This window comes from Apis dorsata, unplaced genomic scaffold (assembly GCF_000469605.1).
Source record: "Apis dorsata unplaced genomic scaffold, Apis dorsata 1.3 scaffold_133, whole genome shotgun sequence".
Classification (NCBI taxonomy): Eukaryota; Metazoa; Arthropoda; class Insecta; order Hymenoptera; family Apidae; genus Apis; species Apis dorsata.
In genome coordinates this window covers 1090920-1115196 of record NW_006263426.1, presented here as the reverse complement: position 1 = coordinate 1115196, position 24277 = coordinate 1090920, and the positions used below count along the sequence as shown (strand labels likewise).

General features: G+C 33.7%; 2 protein-coding genes across 4 annotated transcripts in view; one reads left to right on the top strand and one right to left on the bottom strand.

Moving 5' to 3' along the window:
• Positions 1-3529: 3529 nt before the first annotated feature.
• The window catches only part of LOC102676858 (guanylate cyclase soluble subunit beta-1), a 29835-nt gene continuing 9087 nt past the window's right edge, over positions 3530-24277 (bottom strand). For both annotated transcript variants that reach the window (XM_006613086.2, XM_006613087.2), the window contains 10 exons: positions 22545-22700; positions 21763-21916; positions 21141-21295; positions 19304-19432; positions 19058-19140; positions 15484-15654; positions 13653-13890; positions 12518-12658; positions 11051-11208; positions 3530-3739 (listed from right to left, as the gene is read on the bottom strand). In XM_006613086.2, the coding sequence (XP_006613149.1) occupies positions 3610-3739; positions 11051-11208; positions 12518-12658; positions 13653-13890; positions 15484-15654; positions 19058-19140; positions 19304-19432; positions 21141-21295; positions 21763-21916; positions 22545-22700 (1515 nt within the window). In that variant the 3' untranslated portion in view covers positions 3530-3609. The remainder of the gene's footprint in view (positions 3740-11050; positions 11209-12517; positions 12659-13652; positions 13891-15483; positions 15655-19057; positions 19141-19303; positions 19433-21140; positions 21296-21762; positions 21917-22544; positions 22701-24277) is intronic.
• On the top strand, positions 4187-7106 carry LOC102676721. 2 transcript variants are annotated; one of them, XM_006613085.2, is made up of 2 exons: positions 4187-5032; positions 6131-7105. In XM_006613085.2, exons 1-2 carry the CDS (start codon positions 4864-4866, stop codon positions 7033-7035), a joined length of 1074 nt encoding a protein of 357 aa, XP_006613148.1. In that variant the 5' UTR covers positions 4187-4863; the 3' UTR covers positions 7036-7105. The 2 variants fall into 2 exon arrangements, with proteins under 2 accessions (XP_006613148.1, XP_031365111.1); XM_031509251.1 differs by lacking the exon at positions 4187-5032 and adding an exon at positions 5114-5541 and having other exon boundaries at positions 6131-7106.

Below are 24277 nucleotides of genomic sequence, written 5' to 3'. Positions count from 1 at the left end.
TCTCTCTCTCTCTCTCTCTCTCTCTCTCTCTCTCTCTCTCTCTCTCTTGCTTTCTTCGCAAACTTATTCCTCCACAAGTAATTATTCCACCTGATTTATCTACCTGCCTGATAAGTAACAGTTATCCGAGAAAGCGAAATAATGTCACGCTAATTCCGAATATCTGTGTATTCAAATGAGTAGAAATCGATCGTGGAATTCGCTTTTCGAAGAAGAAAGGAAGGAAGGAAAAGTATCCTCGGCGGGTGGACGGGAAACGCGCTCGTTCCATGCAACCCCCTCGAATCGTACGGTGATCACGTATCGACTGTCGATACATATTTTTTGTATATTTTCCCTCCACGAATATTCATACCCAAATTTACCCTCGGCTCACGCGATACACGTGTCATGAAAAATTTACCATCGATTATACGTATTCGTGCACGTTATCGGACGAGAAAGAAACAAAAGAAAGAAAGAACGAGTTGCGAAGTTGATTTGTGGCTTGGAAAATTCCCAGAACTGTAAATATCAATTTTTTTCTTTTTTTTCCCCCCCCGTTTAAATCACGAATTCGTGAGATGAACGAGTATCGGCGATCGGTTAATCCCATAACATCGGATGGTTTTTCTTTTTTATTTCCTTTATTATTCGGCCTTATTTTCCACATACCTCACCCGGTAAACCAGTTGAGTGTTCGCCTTTCTTTCCACCTCGCGAAACCTGTATTCTGCATACCACTTACCGCGGCATGCGATTGAATAAGCGACTTTATAAACAGTTAAAATAACATGAAACCGGCGTGTCTAGAAAACCATAATCCGCTTCCTTTTTTCCTTCTCCCTTTTTTTTTTTTTTTTTTTTAATCTTCTTGATCCTATGCTTGTATACAGGTTTCGAGACGAATGATGCTGTTGAAAATTGTATGGAGTTTAGCTCCGTTGGATATGCTGGTATACAATTTGTGGTATCACGTATATTTTTTTATGAGAAGTATGAGAAGTGTACTATCGAACAAAAATATTTATAAAAGTAAAGTATAAACGTAAAAGAAAGTGATGGTATTCGAGATACGAAAAAAAGGTAAGGTAACAAAATTGTTTTTCATATTGAAAGAAGAATTTATTTAGATACTTTATAATAATACATGAACATCGATATGAATTTTTATTTCCAATTAATTCTCAATAAATCTAGTAAAATTAAAGTTTTCTGAAATTAAAAGTAAATTTCTTTTGTATTTCTTGTATATGTTAATCCAATTGCTTGCAGTTTAGAATTCTTCAATTTATTATTGAATATTATTCATCATTCGAAATTATTTATCACTTGGAGAAGAAAATTGATGAAAGAATTAATATAATATTATATATATGTGCTATGTATGCATAAAACTGCTTTTTAAGTTATTAAACGAAATATTCGTATAAATGTTTGAGAGAGAACTCAACTTATTTAATAATTTAATTTTCTTTCCAGTATTCGTACTTACTGTTTGTACGAAGATTATATTAATCAAATCGTACAAAGATTATTTACTCAATAAATATCAAGTTCACTTACATTTGTCATATGCTTGCAGGTTTTAACGTAATTATTATAACGTAGTTATTTCACAGAAATTTAACATTAATATACAGATATTCTTAACTGTTCAGAGATGTTACCATTATTATTATCATTATTTAACACGTATAGTTAATAGTTAAAGATATAACTTATAAATCTTGGTAAATACACGTAACCTACTTGTACTTCTAATAACGTTATAAATAATTACACGTGTAATTTCGAATTTACCATTTACATGTATGTAAATAACAAACAATAATAAAAGAGTCGTAAAATCAATGAAACAAATTGCAACTATTAACTTGATTATCATTCGTTCGACAATATTTTCAAACAATATGCAACAAAACACCAATGAAATACAAAATAAAATATACACATGTATTATGCACGCGATATACATACAATCATCCGAGGAGACTTTCAAAATTGATTCAAAGAAAGTTGTTGTTAAAATTTCACTTTAGAATTAACATTGAACATTCCATAAAAAAAAAAAAAAAAAAAAACAAAAATTAAATCGATTCATCATTGCTTTAAAAATCGAAGAAACGTCGAGATAAAAATTTACTTTTCACAATGTTTCTTTACTTTTCACCCAAGATTTTTGTAGATGACTGTATAACATAGGGGAATGAAACTCGTAAATATATAAAAGAACCAAGACTCCTTGTCCGGTTCCTAACAAGCATGATATATTACTTTCGCGGCACGAAGCGTTGTATTGAGATATTCCTCGTCCACCAGGAAAAGAAGGAAAAATGATGGTTGGAATCTGTGTCGCATCTTTGATCGTGTTGAGCGCGAGATATCTGTGTATTGACCTTGCGTGGGACGCGTTGGATAGCAGAACAGGTTCCGTTACACCTTCCAGCTTCGAAACATTCCATCGAGCTACCTCTCTGCTCGTCTCCTTTCCCTCCCCATTCCCCTTTTCTTTTTCTTTTTTATTTCCTCGTTTAAGGGCGAGGCCATCCTACACCTCTGGCGACCTGTGTGGCTATGGCATCGGTGATGGACGACAACCTGTACGAGCGAGAAACGGGGAAAGAAATTTCGCATAACGTCGATGGACATGTTATACGGTATCGATGACATTTATATTTAATTGCCTCTTACATTTACAAGTGGTAAACACTGGTCGTTAAGTTGGTAACTGGACATTCGTGTTCGCGGATGTTGATATATATTTGACGAGGAACCGTATTTAGCACGAATTAAACCTAGGAAGACTTCTTATTAACAAATAAATTTTGTTTCGTTTTTTTTCTTTTTTCTTTTTTTTTTTTTCTTTTTCTTCTTCTTCTGATTGAAAAATTGAACGTGTTGGTAACGCGTGAATAGAAATGCAAATAATATATACATATATATATAAGTGTTGTAACGTTTTAGGATCGAATGTTGCCTAACGAGTCGACGAATTCGTAGAAAACGTTCTTCGTTTAAATTTTATTCCTTCGAGGCCATTTGTTACTGTTGAAATTTCTCTTTCTTCTTATCCTTATATTTCTCAATACATTTTTGCTGAAACGTACGATTACTTTTATATCGTGCGGTTTATTCGTGTATCGTGGTGGTTACTATAATTCTTCAACTGTAATTTGCGAGTAATATACATTGTTATGACAGAATTTTACGATTGCAGAAATTATTATTCTCGATAAAACTTTCCACTATTGATTTCTACCTAACGTTTAAGCCTAATTTAGTACAATCTAAATATTACGTAAATATATATTGTACACAAAGTATAAAGATCATGTATCTTTAAGAATCAAAAATAATTTTTATAGCCAACACCTTCGAAATTAAAGAAGAAGCAAATTTTAATAATTACAAAAAAAAAATAGAAGAATCTACGAATAATTCTCTTAATCGAAGTCATCCTAGGATTAAATATCGTACTTTTACAAAGATATTTTCAACAATTTCATACGATAGTCAAAGATCACATGGAATATTAGCATTGTAAAAATCTATAGAACGCGCTAAACGAATAAAGAGTTCGAGCCGAAAAATATTGCTAAAATGGCAGCTGCCATAATGATTGCGAATTTACGCGGATAGCTCCCTTTCTCTGGACAGGAACCAAACGTTCATCGGTTCCGATTTGCCTTTCATAGTCACGGGTCCTCTGTATTCAAGCAGAAATTGAGAATCCTGGTTTTCTGGCATGCACAGGTACCTGTAATGATAACATTATGATATATAACAAATCGATAATGAATATTAAATTCATTGGTATGGAAATTGATTATTGATTAATTAATTGAAATTGATTATTATTATAAAGTACAATATTTCGTTATCTGAAAAATATCTAGATAAACCTTGATGAATGTAGCAATTATATAATTTATATCGATATTAATTTGCAAACTTTATACATATAGCTGCGCGAAATTAAAATTATCATTATAAAATATAATACTTTATTCTCTGATATTCACAAATTGATCTAAATCATATAATCGTAAATTTTATATCGATAATAATTTTCGTATTCTCAATTTGTAATATAATTATAAAATAAAACTTTGTGATTACACGATATTAAAAATTTTTAGAGAATTAAGAATTTTTAAGAATTCGTAAAAAAAAAAGGTAGATTTTCTCGAATGAATATCATTACACTATAAATATCCGTAGTGAAGGAAGACGTCAATACGAGCGCGATAAATTGAAGAGAAATTAATAAGAAAATTAACATCCATTTAAAATCTTCAAACGTCCGATAACTGTCCCGATAGTTTCTATTCCACAGACGCGCATTGCGCGTGGAAAATAAAAAAAAAGCCAACTTCTCCCTCCCTCTCCCTCTTGTAATTCGGGACAAAACCATTAAACACGGTCTTAGGATCATAAAGCTGACGGTGTGTACCTCTTTCCAAACAATTTAAAAATATTTACTATAATCACACGTATCCGAGGAAAATTTATCGCTCATCTATCCCAACTTCAAGCCACGTCACGTAATTTATTATCATAAGCGCATTACCATAACCTCATCCGATTTTCAAAAAAATCCTTAATTACCAATACACCAAGCGTTCACGAGCGTTCATCTACAACATGTTCGAAACTTTTTACACAGGTAGTTTCACGAACCCACCCTTCACGATCGAAGATGAAGCCCTTGGAATATACTTATTTAACGTCTAATCGAATTAACCCTCTCTCTGTCTCTCTCTCTCTCTCTTTCTCTCTCTCGTTTCCGCGACTCCTCGTCAACGGCCATCATTCAGAAGCGTGCAATGGTCACGACGTAGTTGTGCTTTCAAATCTCGAAGGTTGACAGAAGATCGGTACATGTCGATTGTCGAGATTTACAATCATCAAGTAGAGGCGATGGAGGTGTTGATCGACTGCTACTTCGACAGGTTGTTCTCGGAAATGGATCGAAGTTGTCTGGCCTCACGATACAAACGTCGCGAGATGGTCGGCTATTTCTCGGATGTGATTAATAGCTGTTCGCAAGGTAAATCTGACCGGTTTGTTAAAACGGTTTGAACGGCCGATATATTCCGATCGGATATTACCGATCGAGAAAACATCGAATCGAGACAATTGGTTAGAAAATTGGGAACGATCCGAGGGAACGATTTTAAATTACGAATTTACCGTACGCCTAACGGGGAAGGGAATCTATTCGTGTCAACGCGGTTGGACGAACCGTTTCCGATTCACCAGTTCGCTCGGTTCGTCCACCACCTCCTAGAAACTGTATTGTGCGACCATGAAAGTGGTTCGATCGAGGAATGCCGGAAAGAAAGTGATACTGGTGTAATGTTATACACTTGGGAGAAACTTGTGCATCGTACTTGTGCCACCGTATGATTTTACTTTCCTCGAAAAATTACGCAAACCACCTGAAGGGACGCGGATGGAATCGTTTATCCGTGAAAACATGGTTGGTTTCGCAAGTCGCGATCGCTCGATGATTCCTGCGGTGAGTAGAAATAATTGTTTGGATAGAAATAAAGCGAGGTTAATGCAGATTATGGAAAATCGAGAAGGTTTTATTTCGATTGTTTTATTTCATCCTTGAGAAATTTTATTAACTCAAGTATCGATGATTATATCGGGGATTAAACGATTTTAGGAAAGCATCGGCAGCGTGTTTTTCGAGGGTTAAATCTTACGAGAAAGACTTACGTTTCCAAGGAAGTGAAAAATTGTGCGGTGATCGTGAAATATTGACGTTAAGCGTTAAACTTGTTACTTTCACCGCGATAACTATCTTTCTAACGTGATCATCCTTGGATCATCAATTAACAGGAATAATGAACATCTTTCGAACCGTAATTCACCGGTTACCTGGTTAATGTCTATCCTCTTTTACACGTATTAACCTGATTTACAATAATGCGAATCTAACCTAGAACCAACTAATACCGGCAATCCGTTTAAGAAATAAAATTTCTTTCGGTAAATTACCTATTTTGTCAATACAACGCTTGACTCACTCCTATCGAACTTCTCCTCTTTCGCACGATTGAATTTAAAAAACACGAATAACCGATTTATTTCTCAATAATAAAATAAATTTTCTAATTAATTTTTCCGAAATTTCCAGCTGAAAACCTAGACAAGCAAGACGTCTGCGAGAGGATAGTGATGTCCGCCCTCCGCTATCACAACATAGCAATGATGGAAAACGGATACGTATGTCTTCTCGGCAAGTTCCACAACGTTCTTTACGTGGCGGCCAAGCTCTGCTTCGATTGGAACCTAGACAACAACGAGATCGTGTCCCGCTTGCTCAACGACATCTTCTACTGCGAGAAGACGTTCGAGCGCATCCTGGTGGGTGCAATTTTCGGCACCCGTGTCACTCACTTCCTGTCCGGGTGGAAGAGCGACTTCGAGGACCGCGAGGAGAACCTTCGCGCCCTCATGTACTTCTTGCGCCACGCCACCCTAGGCAAATTGGAGTACCGTTGCGCCTGTTCCCCCGTCAAACAAAGATTCATCGACGTTCCCATGGAATCTTACGGCCAGGTGTCGCCTTTCAGAGTGGCCATCCAACACGGCTCGCCGGACATCCTTTTGATCATGCTCCGTTACGGCGCCTCGGTCGAATGCGACAAACTCGCCCCTACCCCCCTCGAGATACTGCTGACCAAGCTGAGCGAGTACGACGCCCAGCCGGGCCAGGAGAGGATCGCGTATCCGGAACATTTGCTCCTCTGCCTGAGATTGGTGCTGAGAACCGTGACGACCGGTTTCGTGAAGACGCCTGAATACATTGCCGAGCAGAGCGGCGTGCTCAGCGTTTCCGTTTACGAACAGTATCCGACTTTGGTCGAGCAGAAGCTGGTGCCGCCCGAGAGGAGCGGCCTTTGCCCCCCTGAATTGAGACATCTTTGCCGGTGCCGAATCAGGGAAGCCCTGTTCGAGAACTGGGCGTTGCCGCACGGGATACAACAACTTCAGATACCCGAGTCGTTGAGGAGTTATTTGGATCTGCTTCGAGATTGAGATTCAGAAATTTTCAGGGATTTGAATTACTAATCGAGCTCGCCTATTCTTTTCGGCGGAGAAAGAATTTTATTTTTTTTATTTTTTCATCGAGACGAAAGGTGAAAGTTTGGGAGGAATATTGGCGGTGTAGGAGAATCACGTGAAATACGATTTGTGGAATTGGAGGCCTTAAATGAATATTGTATATATACTTAACGATTCGAATATCGAGGAAATTGATTAGATGTTTGTCAAGTGGCTCGTGTTTTTATTATGTTTCGGATCGATGAATGTATTTGTACGTGTATAAATATTTCGGTTAAGATATTGTGTGATACGTGATAGAAATTATTTATATATATATGCTATTATTATAATGCGTGATTTATTAGATTTTCCTTTTTCATCTCTTTCAAGTAATATTAATTTTATTAATGTAACGTGAAATTTTATTAAATCAGGATTCTTTTTTAAGAAGGAAACTTTCTTCAAGTTCTTCAAGAACGAAAATTTAATCACAGCGTAAGAATTTAAGAAATAAATTTACTTGGAGAAAGAAAATAATATATATAGTTATAGACAGTTTCCATGAATACGTTTAAAGTTTGAAGATAAAATCAAACGAAGTATATGTAAGCCTAAATGTATACTAAAACGTAAAGTTGTTTATAACTTTAAATTTCTTTTAGATAACGTTTGAACTGTTGTGTATCAGTTATCAACTTGTTGATCGAACTAGTTCTATATAATAGAGTGGTCGTATAAATTTCGATACTGGTGAATCGAGTTTTCCACGTAATATTTTACACGTGATATTTTATACTGGACCTATGATAGAACATACATATATACATACGTTCATGATAGCGCAGAGCGTTCAATCATTCAAACGATCGAATTGTACCAATATGGACAGAAATAGAAATAAATGTAAATGTAAATTGAAAAATGTTTTTATCGAATTGAAAGTTATATAGGAATAATATTTTACATTTCCTTTATTTTGAATATTGTTAAGGGATGTTTTTTTTTTATTATTAGTTTTACGATTATGTAATTCAATACCTTTGTGCTATTCATTAGAGAATATGTATCATTTTTAACAATTGTAATTTTGATTAGATTGTATTTTTGCTGAATGTTGATTTCAAATGGATATTTTATTACATCAAACTTGTACATTTATTTTTAAATTATATCATTTTTTAGTTTTTTGTGTAGTATTTAACGATTGTAAATACTGTTAAATCGTTTCAAAGATTCGTTGCGCTTTTGACCTACGATATTAAGTTCCGTTCAGTATTTCACGGTATTGGGAAAGGATTATCTGTTACGAATGTTGCCAAAGAAATGAAATGCTGGATTCAAACAAATATCTGGAAACAGTTAAATATAAGTAATTCAAGAGAAGAATTTAGGCCAGCTCAATAAATAGCCAGAAAAATAAATTCTTCAATGAGACGTTAAGCACGAATCGATAGAACAGAAACAAAAAATCGGATCCTAGCTGAAATATTTCCCTCCATTTGTATTGATTTCATAAAATCGTAGATAGATTCATCCATCATTTATTCCGATTTTCGCAAAAATTTCCTTTAATGTCAAGGAAGAAAACGTATTAAGATTGAACAAATTACGTGATATAAATCATCGAACCATTAAAAAGCATTAAAAACATTTCGATGAAACGAAGGTAGCCAATATAAGAGAAAAAGCAATCGAAAGAAATTGTGTATCGATTGTACATAATATCTACTTTAAATTCTAATAAAAGATACGTAGAACTGCTTTACGTTTCTTAAATTCTTCGACAAACTTTCGAATCTAACATCACAAATTCGTTGAACAAACTGAATTATTCATCCATTCCAATTTTTAACTTATTCCAATGTTATTATTTATTTTGATAAAAATAAATAGGCGAAGAAACAACGAAATCCAACAAGTGAAATTCATTCAATACATACGAGCGTGCGTTCGAAAACACGAAAACAATTTTAACGTCAATCAAATAAGATAAACGTTTTCACCCGGATTTAATAGCCGCCGTAATTTAAACACACGAGACACAGAGATTTAAAACGTTAGGAAAGTTAGGTTCAATAGGTCGCGAATAATTACGTACAATGTAATATCCCGAGGTTAAAAGCCGGAGAATCGAAGAGAATCCTATCCGAACTACGGGAAACTGTGTCCGTTCGCCATTTTATTTCTATCACGCGGCCATCATATAAAGAAAAACCGCCGTTTATGAATTTTGAACTTCGTTCCGGGTATAAATATGAGGCGGCGAGTGTTGTGCTTATGTGGTGGTTAAGTTTGGTTTACCGGTGGATTAAATTTTTCATAAGGAGCTTATCTGTGTTAAGTGTTATGCCATCGGAGTTTACGATCGTTATAAAATATTGCGGCGAAGTTTGAGCGGAATGTTTTAGCCGGGATTAAAGCGTTTCGAGGTGAAAATAAATCATTCGGCTTAAGTTTCGTTGGATTAGCAATAAAATTTAGCAATAAAATTGATGACCGATGATTTATAGTATTGTAATAGTCGTTTTCACGAATCGTCCAACTATTCCGCCGGCGAACAATATGATGATATTGATAATTTAAAATACCCGGGGGGGAACAAGCTGACAGACGTCGTGTAACTGTTTCGATTGGCGTTTTGCATTAAATTTTACACCAATCGTATCGAATACGTTTCCCACCACCGTGATAATTCACAATGTCCTCGTCTAGATTTTCCCGAGTTCCCGTAATTCAATTACCTACCATCTAAACAATTCATCGTCGCGATAATGTCGCCGGATATTGTTACCGACCGTCCATCAATATGTAATTCGAGTCGGGCTCTCGATATTCAGGATGGACGAGTAGGTGTACGAGAAATCGATGAAATTTAATTTTTTTTTTTTAATATAAAATAGAATGTTTCTAGGTAAAATGGAGAATGACATAAAATTTCAAAAATCATGGACGTAGTCAGCACATTTTTCCATACTTTGATCCATCGATTTTAACGTAACGTGTTTCAGACGCTTGTTAAAGAGAAACCGAAGGTGTTATTGGTATACTAGAGAGAGAGAGAAAGAGAGAAAAAGAGAGAAAAGAAAAAGTTGATAGATCGAGATGTCGAAAGCATTTTAAGATCGAGTTCATTTCCATGTATATTAGCATCGTACAGAAAAAAATAAGCTTGACGTATCTATGCATTTTTTTCTTGCAAAGCTAATGATCGTCCTCATCTTTTCATTATGTATACAATTTTTTGCCATCTTGAGTTTTATATTATAGCGTATTTGCTTGCTTGTAAAATGGAGTGAAATGTCAGAATATTTCTTTATAAATGAAACGTGTCTTTGAAGTAATTATATTATATGTCATTTCCAGAATAATTTTATTAATTAATACGTAATGCGTTTTATTATTTATTACATTCTTTAATTTCTTTGTTTCAAACGATCCTAATAGCACGAATAGTTAAACTTTGACCACTCGTTCATAAACGTTAATACATAAATTATCCTAAACATCGTAATTATCGAAAAAACAAATTTCTCTGTATCATTCAACTTCGCTACAAAATATTTATTTCTCACGTTATCAAATACCTATCCACGCTTTCTCGGATGATAAAAACTTTTCCAACTTAAACTTCCATTAACTCCGCGATTTATCATAATTCACAATGTTAATTTACAAAAAAAGCAACTCGATATAATCCTTCTACAAATACTTCTACAAATCACCCCTGATAAATTCCACCTGGATCTTCCTCCTCCACGCTTTTGAAAAAGCAAAAAAAAAAAAAAAAAAAAAAAAAAAAGAAAAAGAAGAAAACAAACGAACCAAATCCCGAGCCAGCTCTCGATAAAAGTTTGCCTCGCGCAAAATAAACCGCTTACGATTCGAAGCGAGGCACTGAGGCACTCCAACCTTCGTTTCTCCTATATATCCTGTTTTTTTTTCCGGTCGAGCTTCGAGAATAATCTCTAATTATCATAAATTAAGCGAGTCAACGTAACTTTGTTACCTGTACGCGTCCTCGGAGACGTTTATTTTGCCGGGCTCCCCTGTTGTCTCGGTTCGGCTGGTCAGATTCACGGTGTTTCCAAACAGGCAGTAACGGGGCATACGATGCCCAATTACACCGGTCACGACCTCCCCGCTGTGGATCCCGATGGTGATTTTCTGCGGGGCAATAGTCACGTTTCGTGAAACGGAGGGAGAGGGGGAGGACCTCTTATAAAAGAGGAGATGAGAATTCGCGTCACGTATTCGCGCACGGCGGAAGCTTTCGCGCAGGAACAGGAAGGAGACGGTATTCAGGAAGGAGAAACAAGAGTCTTTCTACGGGTAAGTAATCGAATGCAAGAACGAAGAGATCTAGCCAGTCCCCCCAGATGCGAGTTCCTCTTTAGGACGGGATTGAAAAGTCAACGTTCAACTCACTTGGAAGTGTCTTCTGGTGTGTAATCGGTCTGTTGACCGGGGACAAACATGTTTGAGATATGATGAGTGAATTATGAGTGCCGCGTTTGACGTGGTTGTGGAAAGCGTTGGAATGAGGAAGCGTTCGGTTTGATGAATGAATAAAACGAATTGCTTTTAACTGGTGTTTCGTTAATTTTTTTTTTTTTTTTTTTTTTCTTACAGAAATATTATCGCAAGTAAGGAAATGGAAAATAAATAGCGATGATGATTGAGATGGGCAGATCGCAACATCTTACGGGACCACAAGAGTTTATGATAGATTTGAACGAGGTTATACAATTTTAAGATACTTAATTAACAGTACTGTTAGACAGGTTAGCTTTCGTGTCAAGAATTTATAAAATATGTTTGCATGTTTCTCATGCTTCTAGAAAAATATAATAATACCAAGATTTGAAAAGTAAACGATTTAAAAAATTTAATAAATAAATATACAAACGGGTATTATTATAGATAGTTAATAATCGTGTGGCTCTTAGTGTTGCATCATCGTGCAATATATGTTTATTTGCACTCGTATAACAAGCCTTCTATATTTTATATAATTCAAAATACAATGAAATTAAATATTTTAAAATTGAATAACTTAAACCTAAACGTTTCTCGATTATCTATGATTCAATTAAAGAAAGTATTGAATCAATATAAAAAGAAACAATATAAATGATAAAAAATTCGTCAAATTTTAAACATATTGCTCGTCAATGAGAAGTACACAAAGATTTGAAAAATTTTAATGAAAAAAATGTCCACGTTCAACAAATATCAATTACTATTATTTCGCAATCATCATTTTCAACTAACAGTTCGAAATTTCATCATTGTCATGTGAGAAAAAAAAAGTTATTCGTTTCATTTTCGAATTCAGAAATATTTAATTAATATCGTAAAATTGGAAATACGAGGATGATAAACGTTTCCCGTATAGGATGATCATTCGAGCGGATGCAAACATAAAAATTGAAAGCCGCAAAGCGGGTGCATAAAAAAAAATATAGAGGCTTACCACTGGCTCGCCATCGATCTGCACTTCGTCCGCGGCTAGATCCATCATATCCAAAGCGAGACGAGCGATGCACCGTGCATGGCAACGACATGGTTCCGGTAATCCGCTCACGGCCATGTATTTGTCACCAACAGTTTCGACCTAGTCCGACCAAAGTGGATCAGTGCTAACAAGCCTTCTCGTAAATTCAAATATATCCGTTGTTGCGTGTATAATAGTTATATCTTGGTTTCAACCTCGCCAAAATAAAATTCATAGAAATATTTATTTTCTTGGAAGGAAGGAAGGAGAGATGGTATATCAGTGAACATCCATTTGATTCCATTGAATTCAGATAGATGATTAATTGTATTGTTGTGGTTTTTAGATTACTGAGTTTTAGGATCTGTTCTCTAAAAAATTCTTAATTTTGTATTTAATGTTTAATGTTTCCAGAAATCGTATAATCATCAATGCATAATAGCAAAAAATATCTTAAAAATTTCGAATTTATGAATTATTCGAAAAAAAAAAAGGAAAAAGGAATTCTTGAAGATGAATTCAGATACATATTCTGTAATATATATAGAGGATAATTTACATGTTGTAATACACTTTTGAATTTCACAGTCAAGTTCGCTATATAAAAGGAAGTCCTAAGGGACATATAAAAGTTTTCTCTCGTTCCAGTATGCATTATTATTTAAAACAACCGATATTTCTAACACAATACGAACGGGTATCGTTCGTATTTTCTACGAACTCCCTCCCAACTTTTTATTAATGCATTTTAAACGGCACGCATTACGAAGGAAACTTTCTTTCCAACGCGAGAGCGCCTTTCAAAAATACACATCGCCATAAGCGTTTTACGTTACACTATACAAATGTACTTTCCATATTATTACCTCCAGCGAATCGAGCCATATTTCAATGGATTCCATTTCAATGGATCCACAAGTATTGTTAATCCTTTCGAAGTTTAAATTCACATATCGATGAAAAACCAAAATTGTCTTTGTCATTCGTTAAATATGGAAAAACAAAAATTTTTATAGGGATAGATCTTTTAATATTTTAATAATAAATATATTTTAACTCAATATTTTATATTCCCAAAAATAAACGTATATATTACGTGCAAATAAATGCTTACCTTGTACACGTTCGGATTTTTCTTCGGATCAGTGAGCACGTCGAACGCGGTGTACAGCTGATTAAGCATGTTGACGATTTTCATCGCACCGCTGGAGTCCGTGTGAGCGGCGCAGTAGGCCCCGAAGCCCACGATTCCAGAGAACAACAGGGTCACGCAGTCGTACTTCTTCGCCGGAACTGGCCTCGAGTGCCTGAGCTCGTTCGCCACGGAAATGGGTAGCACCGAGTACAACAACCTGCGTGAAACGCGGGAACAACTTAAAATGCAACTCCTTTCAATTCGCAGTTATCTTAGAATTGTCGTTGAAGAGAGGAATTGATTTAACGAAACGAAGTAATTAGTTTTTCCTTTTTTTATTTCTAATGATTTTTCTTTTCGATGCGAATAATTTTTGAGAATTTTTTTAATGTGAAATTTATTTTATGGTTTTACGATATTTTAATATTGTATTTATATATATGTATAAAATATCTAATCGGAGAAATTTATAGAAAATTTTTAGAAATTATGTAAAAGAATTAGAAAAATTCGTACATTTTTGATTCCTGATTTGTTCGTTCATAAATCATTACGAATCTTGAAACGAAGTTAAACGAAATATTCAAATATTAGAGAAAAGGAAAACATATTATTTTGCATGTTAAACCTATCATACGTGAAGAGAGATATTGGAAATACTGATAAACTTGTCATGTTCACTTGATACGTTGGAAAATCATTCGTCCGTACAATATTTATCATGTTGATGCTTTAATGCTTCTTTCGTAAATTAGATTAATATAATTTATATTAAAATGCGTCTGCTATTTTATATTTCGCGTATAATTGTTATTATAATAGTTAATTAATAATTAAATAGATTGAATATAAAGATTAGCATTTTTTCTTTTTAATACAATTTTCTTTTTAATATGATTGCGCAGCAGATATATATTCGATTATATACGGGAAATTCTTTGTGCAGAGTGACCTGGTTTCAACGCACGCAATGCATCACAAGGCAACAGGTGGAAAAATGCAACTGCGATTCAATATTAATCCACATTTCGTATTTGATCCCGGTATTGAAACAAAAAAATTCGACCAGAAACTAAAAAGAATTCGTGGAATATTAATACTTTGAAGATATTTAATATACTTTCTTTTCATTTTTTTTTGAAATGTAAAAATACTCTCAATATTGAAGATACGAGAAAAATCATGATAAAAATAACTCGTATAAAAATAACTTGCATATCATTTTAAAAAAATATCAGACTCTCTCTTTCTCAATAACTTTCTACCGAAACATTTAATAAAATACATTATTATACGTATATATTGCCTATATATTATTTCATTCGAATAAAAATTCATTCCACCAAATTCTACCAAATTCTTCCATTTCAATCCTCTTTTCGTTCGCCCCCTTTTCCCCCCGAATCTATTCATTCTCCCTGACAATTTCAATTTCCTCACCTACAATCGCTTTAAATTCATCGTACACACCGTCCAAGATAAATTCGTTCCCAGATTAGAAGGCGTCCGAGTGTAACGATCGTGTCAATGACAGTTTTATAGGTAGATGTCGAAACAGGCGGAGGTGTTTAAAAAAAAAGAAAAAGAAGAAAAAGTATCATAATTTCTCGACGAAGGTGAGAAAAAAAAAGAGAGAGAGAGAGAGAGAGAAGGAGGTGGGATCCAATTTCCGGTGGGAAAGAGTATCCTGTCAAGAAAGCAACTCCAACGACGGAAAACTCGATTCCGGGAGAATTGCGTCAGGATAAATGGCAAACGAGGCCAATGGGGATTTCCTTAATCAGAAAATTACACGGACGGAAATCCTTACCTGTCGGTTTTCTGCTTCTCGCCGTCGAGCTCGCGATACGTCTGTTGCAATTTATCGGTAAGCAATTCCAAGTTTCTCGTTAATTTGTAATCAGCCTCGAATTGCTCCGACATCAGTACGAGATCTCTGGTGGCGTCGTGAAGGGGGATGTCGCTCAGGTACAAGCTTCGCCTGACAATTACAGAAAAATAAAATGTAGATTTACTGGAAAGCATTGTTTTGTGTTTGAAAATATAATAAGAAATCATTCAGGATCAGTGCGAGTGAAAAAATATCGTACTTGGAAAAATAAAATGATGATCAGAAGAAATAGAAATTTGGAAATAATGTAAGTAATGAAATTATTACAAAATGATAAGATAGCTAAATGTAATAAAGTAAAGCTAATGGATTGTATAAAAAGAATTGATTTGTATGAAAATATAAAAGAAATATTTGGGAATATTGTTGAATTGAAGTTAGATTTAGTAATATTAATTCTTTGCACTAGAATCGTTCTTTAATTTTATTTTTCTATTAATTATATGAAATAACTCAAGAGTTTTAAAAAATGTTGTCTTTTTCCACAAGTGATTTCATAGAGCAAAGATTTAATTAATAATCCTTGATTTCAATAAATAAATGCAAATATTCTTTAATTTCAATATCAGAATAACAAAAAATTTTTTATAAGAAATCTCAATTCTGTTGATCGATAAAAATTTGAATAATATCAAATTTTAACAATTTCAAAGCATAATAAATAAACTTTTAAATTTCTCGTATAACAAAAAGAATTAAATGATCAAATAACGATTCGAAAAATAAATTCCAATAAAAATTATGCGATAAAAACTACATTTAACGCGATCTTCCCCGCGTTAAACAATATTTACGACATTTATTCCTGGAGAACGATAGCTTCAAATTTAACGCAATTTATCTCTCCGACGCTTCTAATCATTTTCATTCGAGATTCAGCATTCAATCATCCCCGATGTATAATTCATCATTCTTCTCTTACCAACGATAATGGTGAGTACAGACTGCGCGACAACGCGGTAAAAGAATCCACCCTTGAGATTCATTTGAAACGAAATAACCAGCCCCGGCATACATACATACATACGTGTAATCAAACCAGTCGATATTTTCCCAAAGAAAATTTATTCCCTCATGTATATGTAATTTTTCCCACGAAACACGAATGTAATCCATCCGAAATAATTCTCGCCTAATTTAATCGTCCCAAGGACCAAGTCACCGTCTTTTTCTCCTTGCAAAAGAAAGCCAACGCGAAATAACGAGGGCCAATTCGATTACGCTTTAATTTTATTTACTGAATATATATTTTAAAAACAGTATCCTTAAATTCAAGCATGTTGAAAATTATTCGAACGTGAGTCGTTAATCATAAGAAGAAGGATGAAGAAGAAAAATTGCGCGGATGTAATTTCGAACGAGGATCAAAATGGCGCAGCAGAGCACCATCAGAACTTATGACCCGCAATTTATTCTGCGGAATTCGATTTCCAGAAAAATCGAGAAAATCTCCTTTTTGTGTAATAATTTAGGAATTTAGAAAACCATAATATTGGTGAATTAACGTTGATCTTAAGTTGAATTAGACAGTTTTAAATATTATTGATAAAATTTTAGTCATGAATACAACATAATATATTATATTATATAATAGTAACGATTAACATTAAAAGTTTATTCACGTGTAAATAAAAATTATAAAAGAAACGTATACTGTAATCGAACATTTAGTTAGATGAGTTTATTGCATAAAAGGGTCCAAATAATTTCAGAGATAGCACCCTCGGTCGGAATGTACGACAGACAGACGACTATCTCATGCATTTTCTTCCTTGCCGAATAGCAAAATGGAGGAGATGAGAAGTAGAAGATGACGAAGTAGAGGCTACTCGAGCGGAAGAAAGATGGAGAATCGGGAGAATAACAAGGGTGAAGATTATTCGAACAGAGGCAATTCGGTGGCGGCGTGACGGGAATTTATGCGACTAATAGGACTCGGGCAGACACTAGAATGGGTGTAATTATGCGAGTTATCGATTCGATATCTATCGAATAGCCTGTATACGTATATCCGTTATTTCATCCGAGACAAATATTTTCCACGCAAAGATAGCGGAATTTACGTTACGATGAATTAATAAAAAAATTTCACTAGCGATCAAATATGTCTATTTACGATAACGACCTAGAATGCCGTGTTCTGTCTTCGATGGCTATTAGATCCATTAGGTTAAGCTTTATATATATATATACGGATTTCTTGCTACTAGAAAGAAGATACCTATTACTATTGTCTTATTCCAGGGTATATAACAAGAGCTGTTACGTAAGTACTTGTATTTCGAGACGAGATGTTCTTTCAATTCTATATTTCATTCTGTGTACGTGGATAATATAAATCTCTTGGTAAAAAGAATCTTTTGTGATATTAAAGTATCTAAGAAGTATTATAATTTATGAAATTAAAATATTTTTAAGATGAGATATTTATATTTCGTTAATTGTTTGATATTCAAAATCTGGAAAATGATAAAAAGTGATAAAAATAAGATATTACGTATAATTTGACAATACTGTAATAATATTTATATTTACAGATTAAAGATTATTTATTAACGATACTAATAAATAGGTTTCACATTTGTCTGTATCTCTCTATTTTATATCATAGAGAATTTTTTTCTATCTAGAAATATTTCTATTTATTAAAAGGTTAAGAATGAGATACGTTAGTCTACGTCAAGATATTCAATTAACAAAAATAAGAAATGAGAACAAGATCAAGGATAAATGAAAAATCTAAATTCCTTTCTAAAATCATAGTACCAAATTCAAAAAAAGAAAAAAAAAATAAAAAATTTTCAAAATTTTAGTAAAATAATAAAAAAATTACGTACTAAAATATAATAATAATAATCTCATATTTCTCTCATAGACCATTAATCTTGCCATTTGTACTGACAAACTGTCGTGTTGTCGCGCGTTTTATAAATTTTCAAACATTTGTCATCAAACGCAACACCGACACACGTGCCCACCACCAGTTTATTGATCACACGTTCGCACTGCTGCGTTATCCGGTTTGATTGAAATTCAATTTAGGAACTATTCGATAATTGCAACGCGGTAGGGATCAACGTGGCCCCCGCGAATAGCGATATCAATCCACGCGATATAATTATCGGCGGTGATCGAGACGAGGCGAATTTTCGCATTACCGGCCGTTTAATGGAATCGTGGAATGCGAACGATCGTGTCTCTTCGATTTCTAATAAATCGAGGTCGCGCTAACGTGTCCAAGAGAAACGAGTCTCGTTAAACGATCCGAGTTTGATGCGTTAAACGCGTGAAATCGACTCCTGCACACAGAGCCACTTCAATGTTTGATTGAATTCGAGTTAATGATCGATCATTCGACCAATTTTACTTCGAATCAAAGTGTATTTGTAATTTTAATTGAGCTCAAATTTTCGTACGAGTTGACCAGCTTTCAATTGCTCGAATCTTGGGATTTGAAATTAACGAATGTGTGATAAGATAAGATAATTTTTACCTGGTTAGATCGTCCAAATTCATCACGCTAGGATAACAAAGGAAGGTGACGAGGTCTGATTCAGGTATGTACAACATTTGCCCCTGGAAAAGTAATAATTTTGCATATCAAAATGATATATTTACAAATTTTAATCAAACAAAAATAATAAGAAATATATGTATGGAAAATGATGTATGCCATTTCTTTACTAAATTGAATAATCATTGAATAATTTATATGCATCCATTAAAAATATATACTGACTTTTAAACGTAGATACGAATATTCTTCCGAAGCGTCGACTCGCATCACACCCTTCTTCGTTCGCAACACATAAACTGTATTTATGTGTGACAGAATATTCTCGAATGTCAATTCTAAATGTGGCCTGACCTAGGGCAACAAAACTGCAAATTTATTTCACGATACATCAAATATTCAAAAAACTTCCATAACAAATCACATATAAAAACATATTTAACATTTCTACAATACAATACAAACAAAAATTTTATATAATTTATTTAATAAAAATTATTTATTTAATTATTTATTTATCAATATACTTCAAACGACAGAAATTCTATTATCACATCTGCAAGTACAAATCTCATACAAAAAATGATTTACCAGAATATATCGCTCTAATTAACAGAAATCCTGTTACCATCGACCGTCTTAATTCTCTTCGAGTCACAGTACTAGGATAATGGCTTGTGCACGTAAACACGTATTTAGATCAATCAATAGCCAAGAATCTCGAACCGTTTTATCCCGTGCATACGTATCGATGCACGTGCAACGGGATTTCGTTTCGATTTCTCAAGGTGTCGTCCTGGAATACCAACGACGATCGAGAACTAATAATGAACGGATAATTGATCATGGGCGCGGGCTTAGATCATGCGTGAGTGCAAATGCAAATGAAGTTAAACGGTACTGTTCGAACGGCGCGCGTATCCAATATGCCGCTCGGAAACAAACCGCATTTGAAAGATATACGATTACGCGTGCATGAATCCACGCAAATTATATCGTTGGTGGGCGGCGATAATGCAATTTCGTGGTCCTAATGCGATGCTTCGAGGATAAAAGCAGAGGCCGGCGCGTTGTCGCTAGTGTTTCGTGAAATGAAACTCGCGATATTTGGTTTGAAGTGACATCTCGTGGCGTTTCGTTACGAATTTTATTATATTTTTATATTTTTGAGGGAAAAATTTTAAATATATACGTTTTAATATTTTTCAAGAGTGAAAATTTTATATATATATATGTTTTAAATTTGGTAAGTTTATGAAGTGGTTAAAGCTTGAGTATAGCATGTGACTTCGGATGTTACATCGTGAATTGATTCTTTTATTTTATTGCTCTAGTACTAAAAATGGAGAACTAAAAAAAGGGGAAATCGTATAAATCTGATAGCGTAAGACATGGCTCTTTTATTACGTCAAATTTATTTCAAATTTATTACTCGAGATAAAAGAAATGGGTCAATTGTAGAAGGTAATATCGTATTTTTTTTTAGAAAAGAATCTATAATTCTTGATTTCCAAATTTATACCTATCTTAATGTAATAAAATCCGATATTAGAATAAAATTGTTTATTAAAATCATATAGTATAACGTCATTCAAATATAAAAGCTATTACGAATAAATAATAAATAATAAATATTTTTAGATAAAATAATTTTCAAATTTTTTCAATTTCTTTTTTCATTTTTCTTTCTTTTCAATTAAATTTCTAAAATTTATATGAAAAAAAATACAATAATTACGAGTTTAACAAGCTAATTATTACAATAATGTTAACTATGCTATATTATATATACAAAATGTTATTAGATATTCAACGTGTTCTCCATCAATGTCCAAATATTTATATATTCCGAGTGAAAGGGATAGTTAGACCAAAGTTAATATCCGTAACGTAATTTGTGTTTACGAATATTATCCTACAGTATGGTTACAAACGCTCTGCATACATATTCGAAGATACTTTGAACAAGATTTGATAAATGTCAATTTACATCGTTGAAGTGGCACAGATATTGGCAACGCTTCATGCATCCTTGATACAAGTTATAATTGTTCAAACTTACAGTAAGAAGGATGTCGTTCAACTTGCAATTACCGGAGCATACTTGAGGTATAACTCGTGTTATAGTGCATCCAGTTTGAACGATGATGAGATCTCGGTTGAACATCAGGTGGAATGGAAAAACTCGGCAGAACGTCATTGGACTCACTTTTGGCTCTGTAATATTTAACGATATTTTTAACGAGCTTACACTGCTTTGAAAGAAGTCTATCTTCTACGATGTAAATATTATACGCTTTATTTTAATCCTTTCTTTGATAAAAAATATTTTCTCTCAGTCAAAATACAGTAGAAAATTCTTTTTAAAAAAGGAAAATTGAATATAAGTATGAAAATCATTTTATTTTGAAAGATCCTCAGAGTAAATATTATATCATTTTATTTTATTTTATAAAGAATATTTTGCCTAGTCAAATTATAATAAAAAAATTGTTTACATTCGTTAAAAGAAAATTGATATAAAAAATCACTTTCTAATTTTGAAAAATGTTCAAATATTATACATTTTACTTTTCTTTGTTTTTTTTTTTTTAATAAAAAATATTTTGCCAGATTGTAATCAAAAATTTTTTTTCTTTTAGAGAGAAAATTGACATATATATATATATAAATATATTACTCACCAACAGATAAAGTCTCGAGTTCTGCAATCATGGGGTTTGAAACAACCCCAGGGCCGGACGTGTTCGTGATCAAAAATTGCACGTGATCACATTCGTTTTTTGTCTTCAATATTCGCATCTCTATATCCGTGCCGTGAAGCTTTTTCGCCACGGTCTACGGCCGATAAAAGTTATAACTCGTTTAATCATGCTTCGTTACAACCTGAACGAATTTGTTAGATTGAAAATTAAATAGCACAAGTTGAGATCGGCTTAACACCCGCTTAACTTTGACCGATAAAAATAATATACCGTGACTGGTATTATACGTAGTGATGAAAGTTAGCATCTTGTTTCTATCTATAAATAGCAAAGCTTTGAGCGGATCGTTGCTGTAGTATCTGATTATCATCAACGCGTATTTTCACTTTCATACTTTTTTTCTCTCTCTCAATTTCAATAAACTTCTTTCTCCTTAAATATTAATAATAGAAACCGCGGTAATAAAGAATAGAATTTTATGATGCAGTCTGTCGAATGAGCTCCGTCATTTTTTGTACAAAATTGGTAAATCGAAACTCGTTACCGAAACAAATTGAACAATTTCAGTAAATTAGAACGTATCCAAATTATAAAATCTGTCGAAATCTGCTTTTCGAATACCTCTCTTTCATAATCACATATACAATATTTCTTAACCAAGAAAGAAAAATCACATTTCCAAACAACTTTCAAAAATTCTCAAAAATTTTCATCTTCATCATTGTGCTTACAATTTGACATTCTTATTCAACAAAAAATACCTTAACTATGCCGATCACGATATGTTCCAATCCAGGTCGATCGGAGTAATAATGTAATATGAGCGCGCCATCCTCGGGCCTCTCGGTGCATCGGAAAGAGGGCGCCCTCATTCCCGGATACAAGGTGCCCAAATGATCGTGAAGGGCGTCCAAGTTCTGTAATTAAACAACGTTGCACAGCCTCTCTCTCTCTCTCCTCCCCCCCATCAATTTATCCGTTACTCTCACAATTATCCAACGGAGTAGAACAACAAGGCCCCCACGCCCCCTAATTTATTTTCGATTGCCACTTTGCGTTTCGATCATGCCCACATCTGATCAATGCCCGTCGTTTTCGCCGTGTAATGCTCGTTAACGCGCGTTTCCAATTCAATTTCTGCGCCGCTAATTTCTAGATCGTAGATGCGTCTGCCGCGATATCTCGAGGAGAGGAAGGAGGAGGGGTACGATACAAGAAACGTGAAATTTCGAGGGAACGACGACGCGACGTGACGAGAACAAACTGTTCGTACGTGACGCTCGAAAGAGAGAGAGAGAACCGGAAATGAAACCCCGCGAAGGAAAAACGATAATAATCTCGTTCCACGGTGACATTCCGCTTGCTAATCGCACCGCGCTCGTTCATCGTGAACCGAGTTTCTTACTGGGAAGCGAGCTTGTTCGAAATGAAATACGATACGATAATGAGAATCGGAATGGTGCGAACGGTTGGGATGATTTTAATAGAGATAATAGAAAATTTAATAGCATTGAATATTAAAATTGATACGAATTTATTTATTGTGATAATAATAGTAATAATTAGATGCGTAATTTATATGGTAAAATAAATAACAATTGAGTATTAATTGTAAGCGTGAATGTATTATAAATGAAAAGTGAAAATTCGAAAGAAGGATAAAAAATTGAACAATGTATAATTTAATAGAATTAATTGTAATGTAGAATTAAAATTTTATATATATATATTTTCAATGCATGGATGGATGTTGTATATTGATTGCGAAATTATCTTCCTGTAGAGTTTTGTTTTAAAGTATATCGATTGTGGAAATGCATATGATTAAATAGAGATTATGTATCATTGGGTAACATATATGTATATATGTGCCTTTCGTAATTATATGAAAACAAAACTGTACGTTTATCATGGCAAAGGCAACTGCTTTGATGTGAATATCTAAACACGGTGAATATTAACCAGAATCCATGAATCTATAATTAATTCAAACAAGACAATCGATTGCCTTTTGATTGAACGAATAAACTTTTCTTTCATCATTCTAATACAAATATACATTAACTTCTGAAATACATTTCATACTTTTATGTATCCTCAATTACTCAAAAGAAAGAAGAAAATGGTAAATGAATTTAAAAGAAAAAGTAAGTAATCACCTTTCTCTTCCTACGTTTATATCTATATATTTGCTAAGAATTAATTTATAGAACAACCTAGTTTTCATATTACAAATTACTTATACTCATATCGAGCAAGAAAACGATTAAATCTAAAAAGTATGATCACAATCTCATCTTCTATAAAAACTTAATTAACTTATGATACAATCTAAATTCAATCCTTTCCTTTTTTTACACCCGATTATCAGTAGAAACAAAAGAGTAAATAGAAATAGAAAAAAAAAACAAGAAGAAGAAATAATTTTCATCCATTTTTACTTTTAAAAAAAAAAAGATAAGTAATTTTCTCTTACTTATGAGACAACCTAAAT

Bases quoted from the DNA above. Each gene is read 5' to 3' on its own strand.
- LOC102676721 (XM_006613085.2), top strand. From the start codon at position 4,864: ATGTCGATTGTCGAGATTTACAATCATCAAGTAGAGGCGATGGAGGTG. The intron at 5,033-6,130 runs GTAAATCTGACC...CGAAATTTCCAG, and splicing joins GATTAATAGCTGTTCGCAAG to CTGAAAACCTAGACAAGCAA.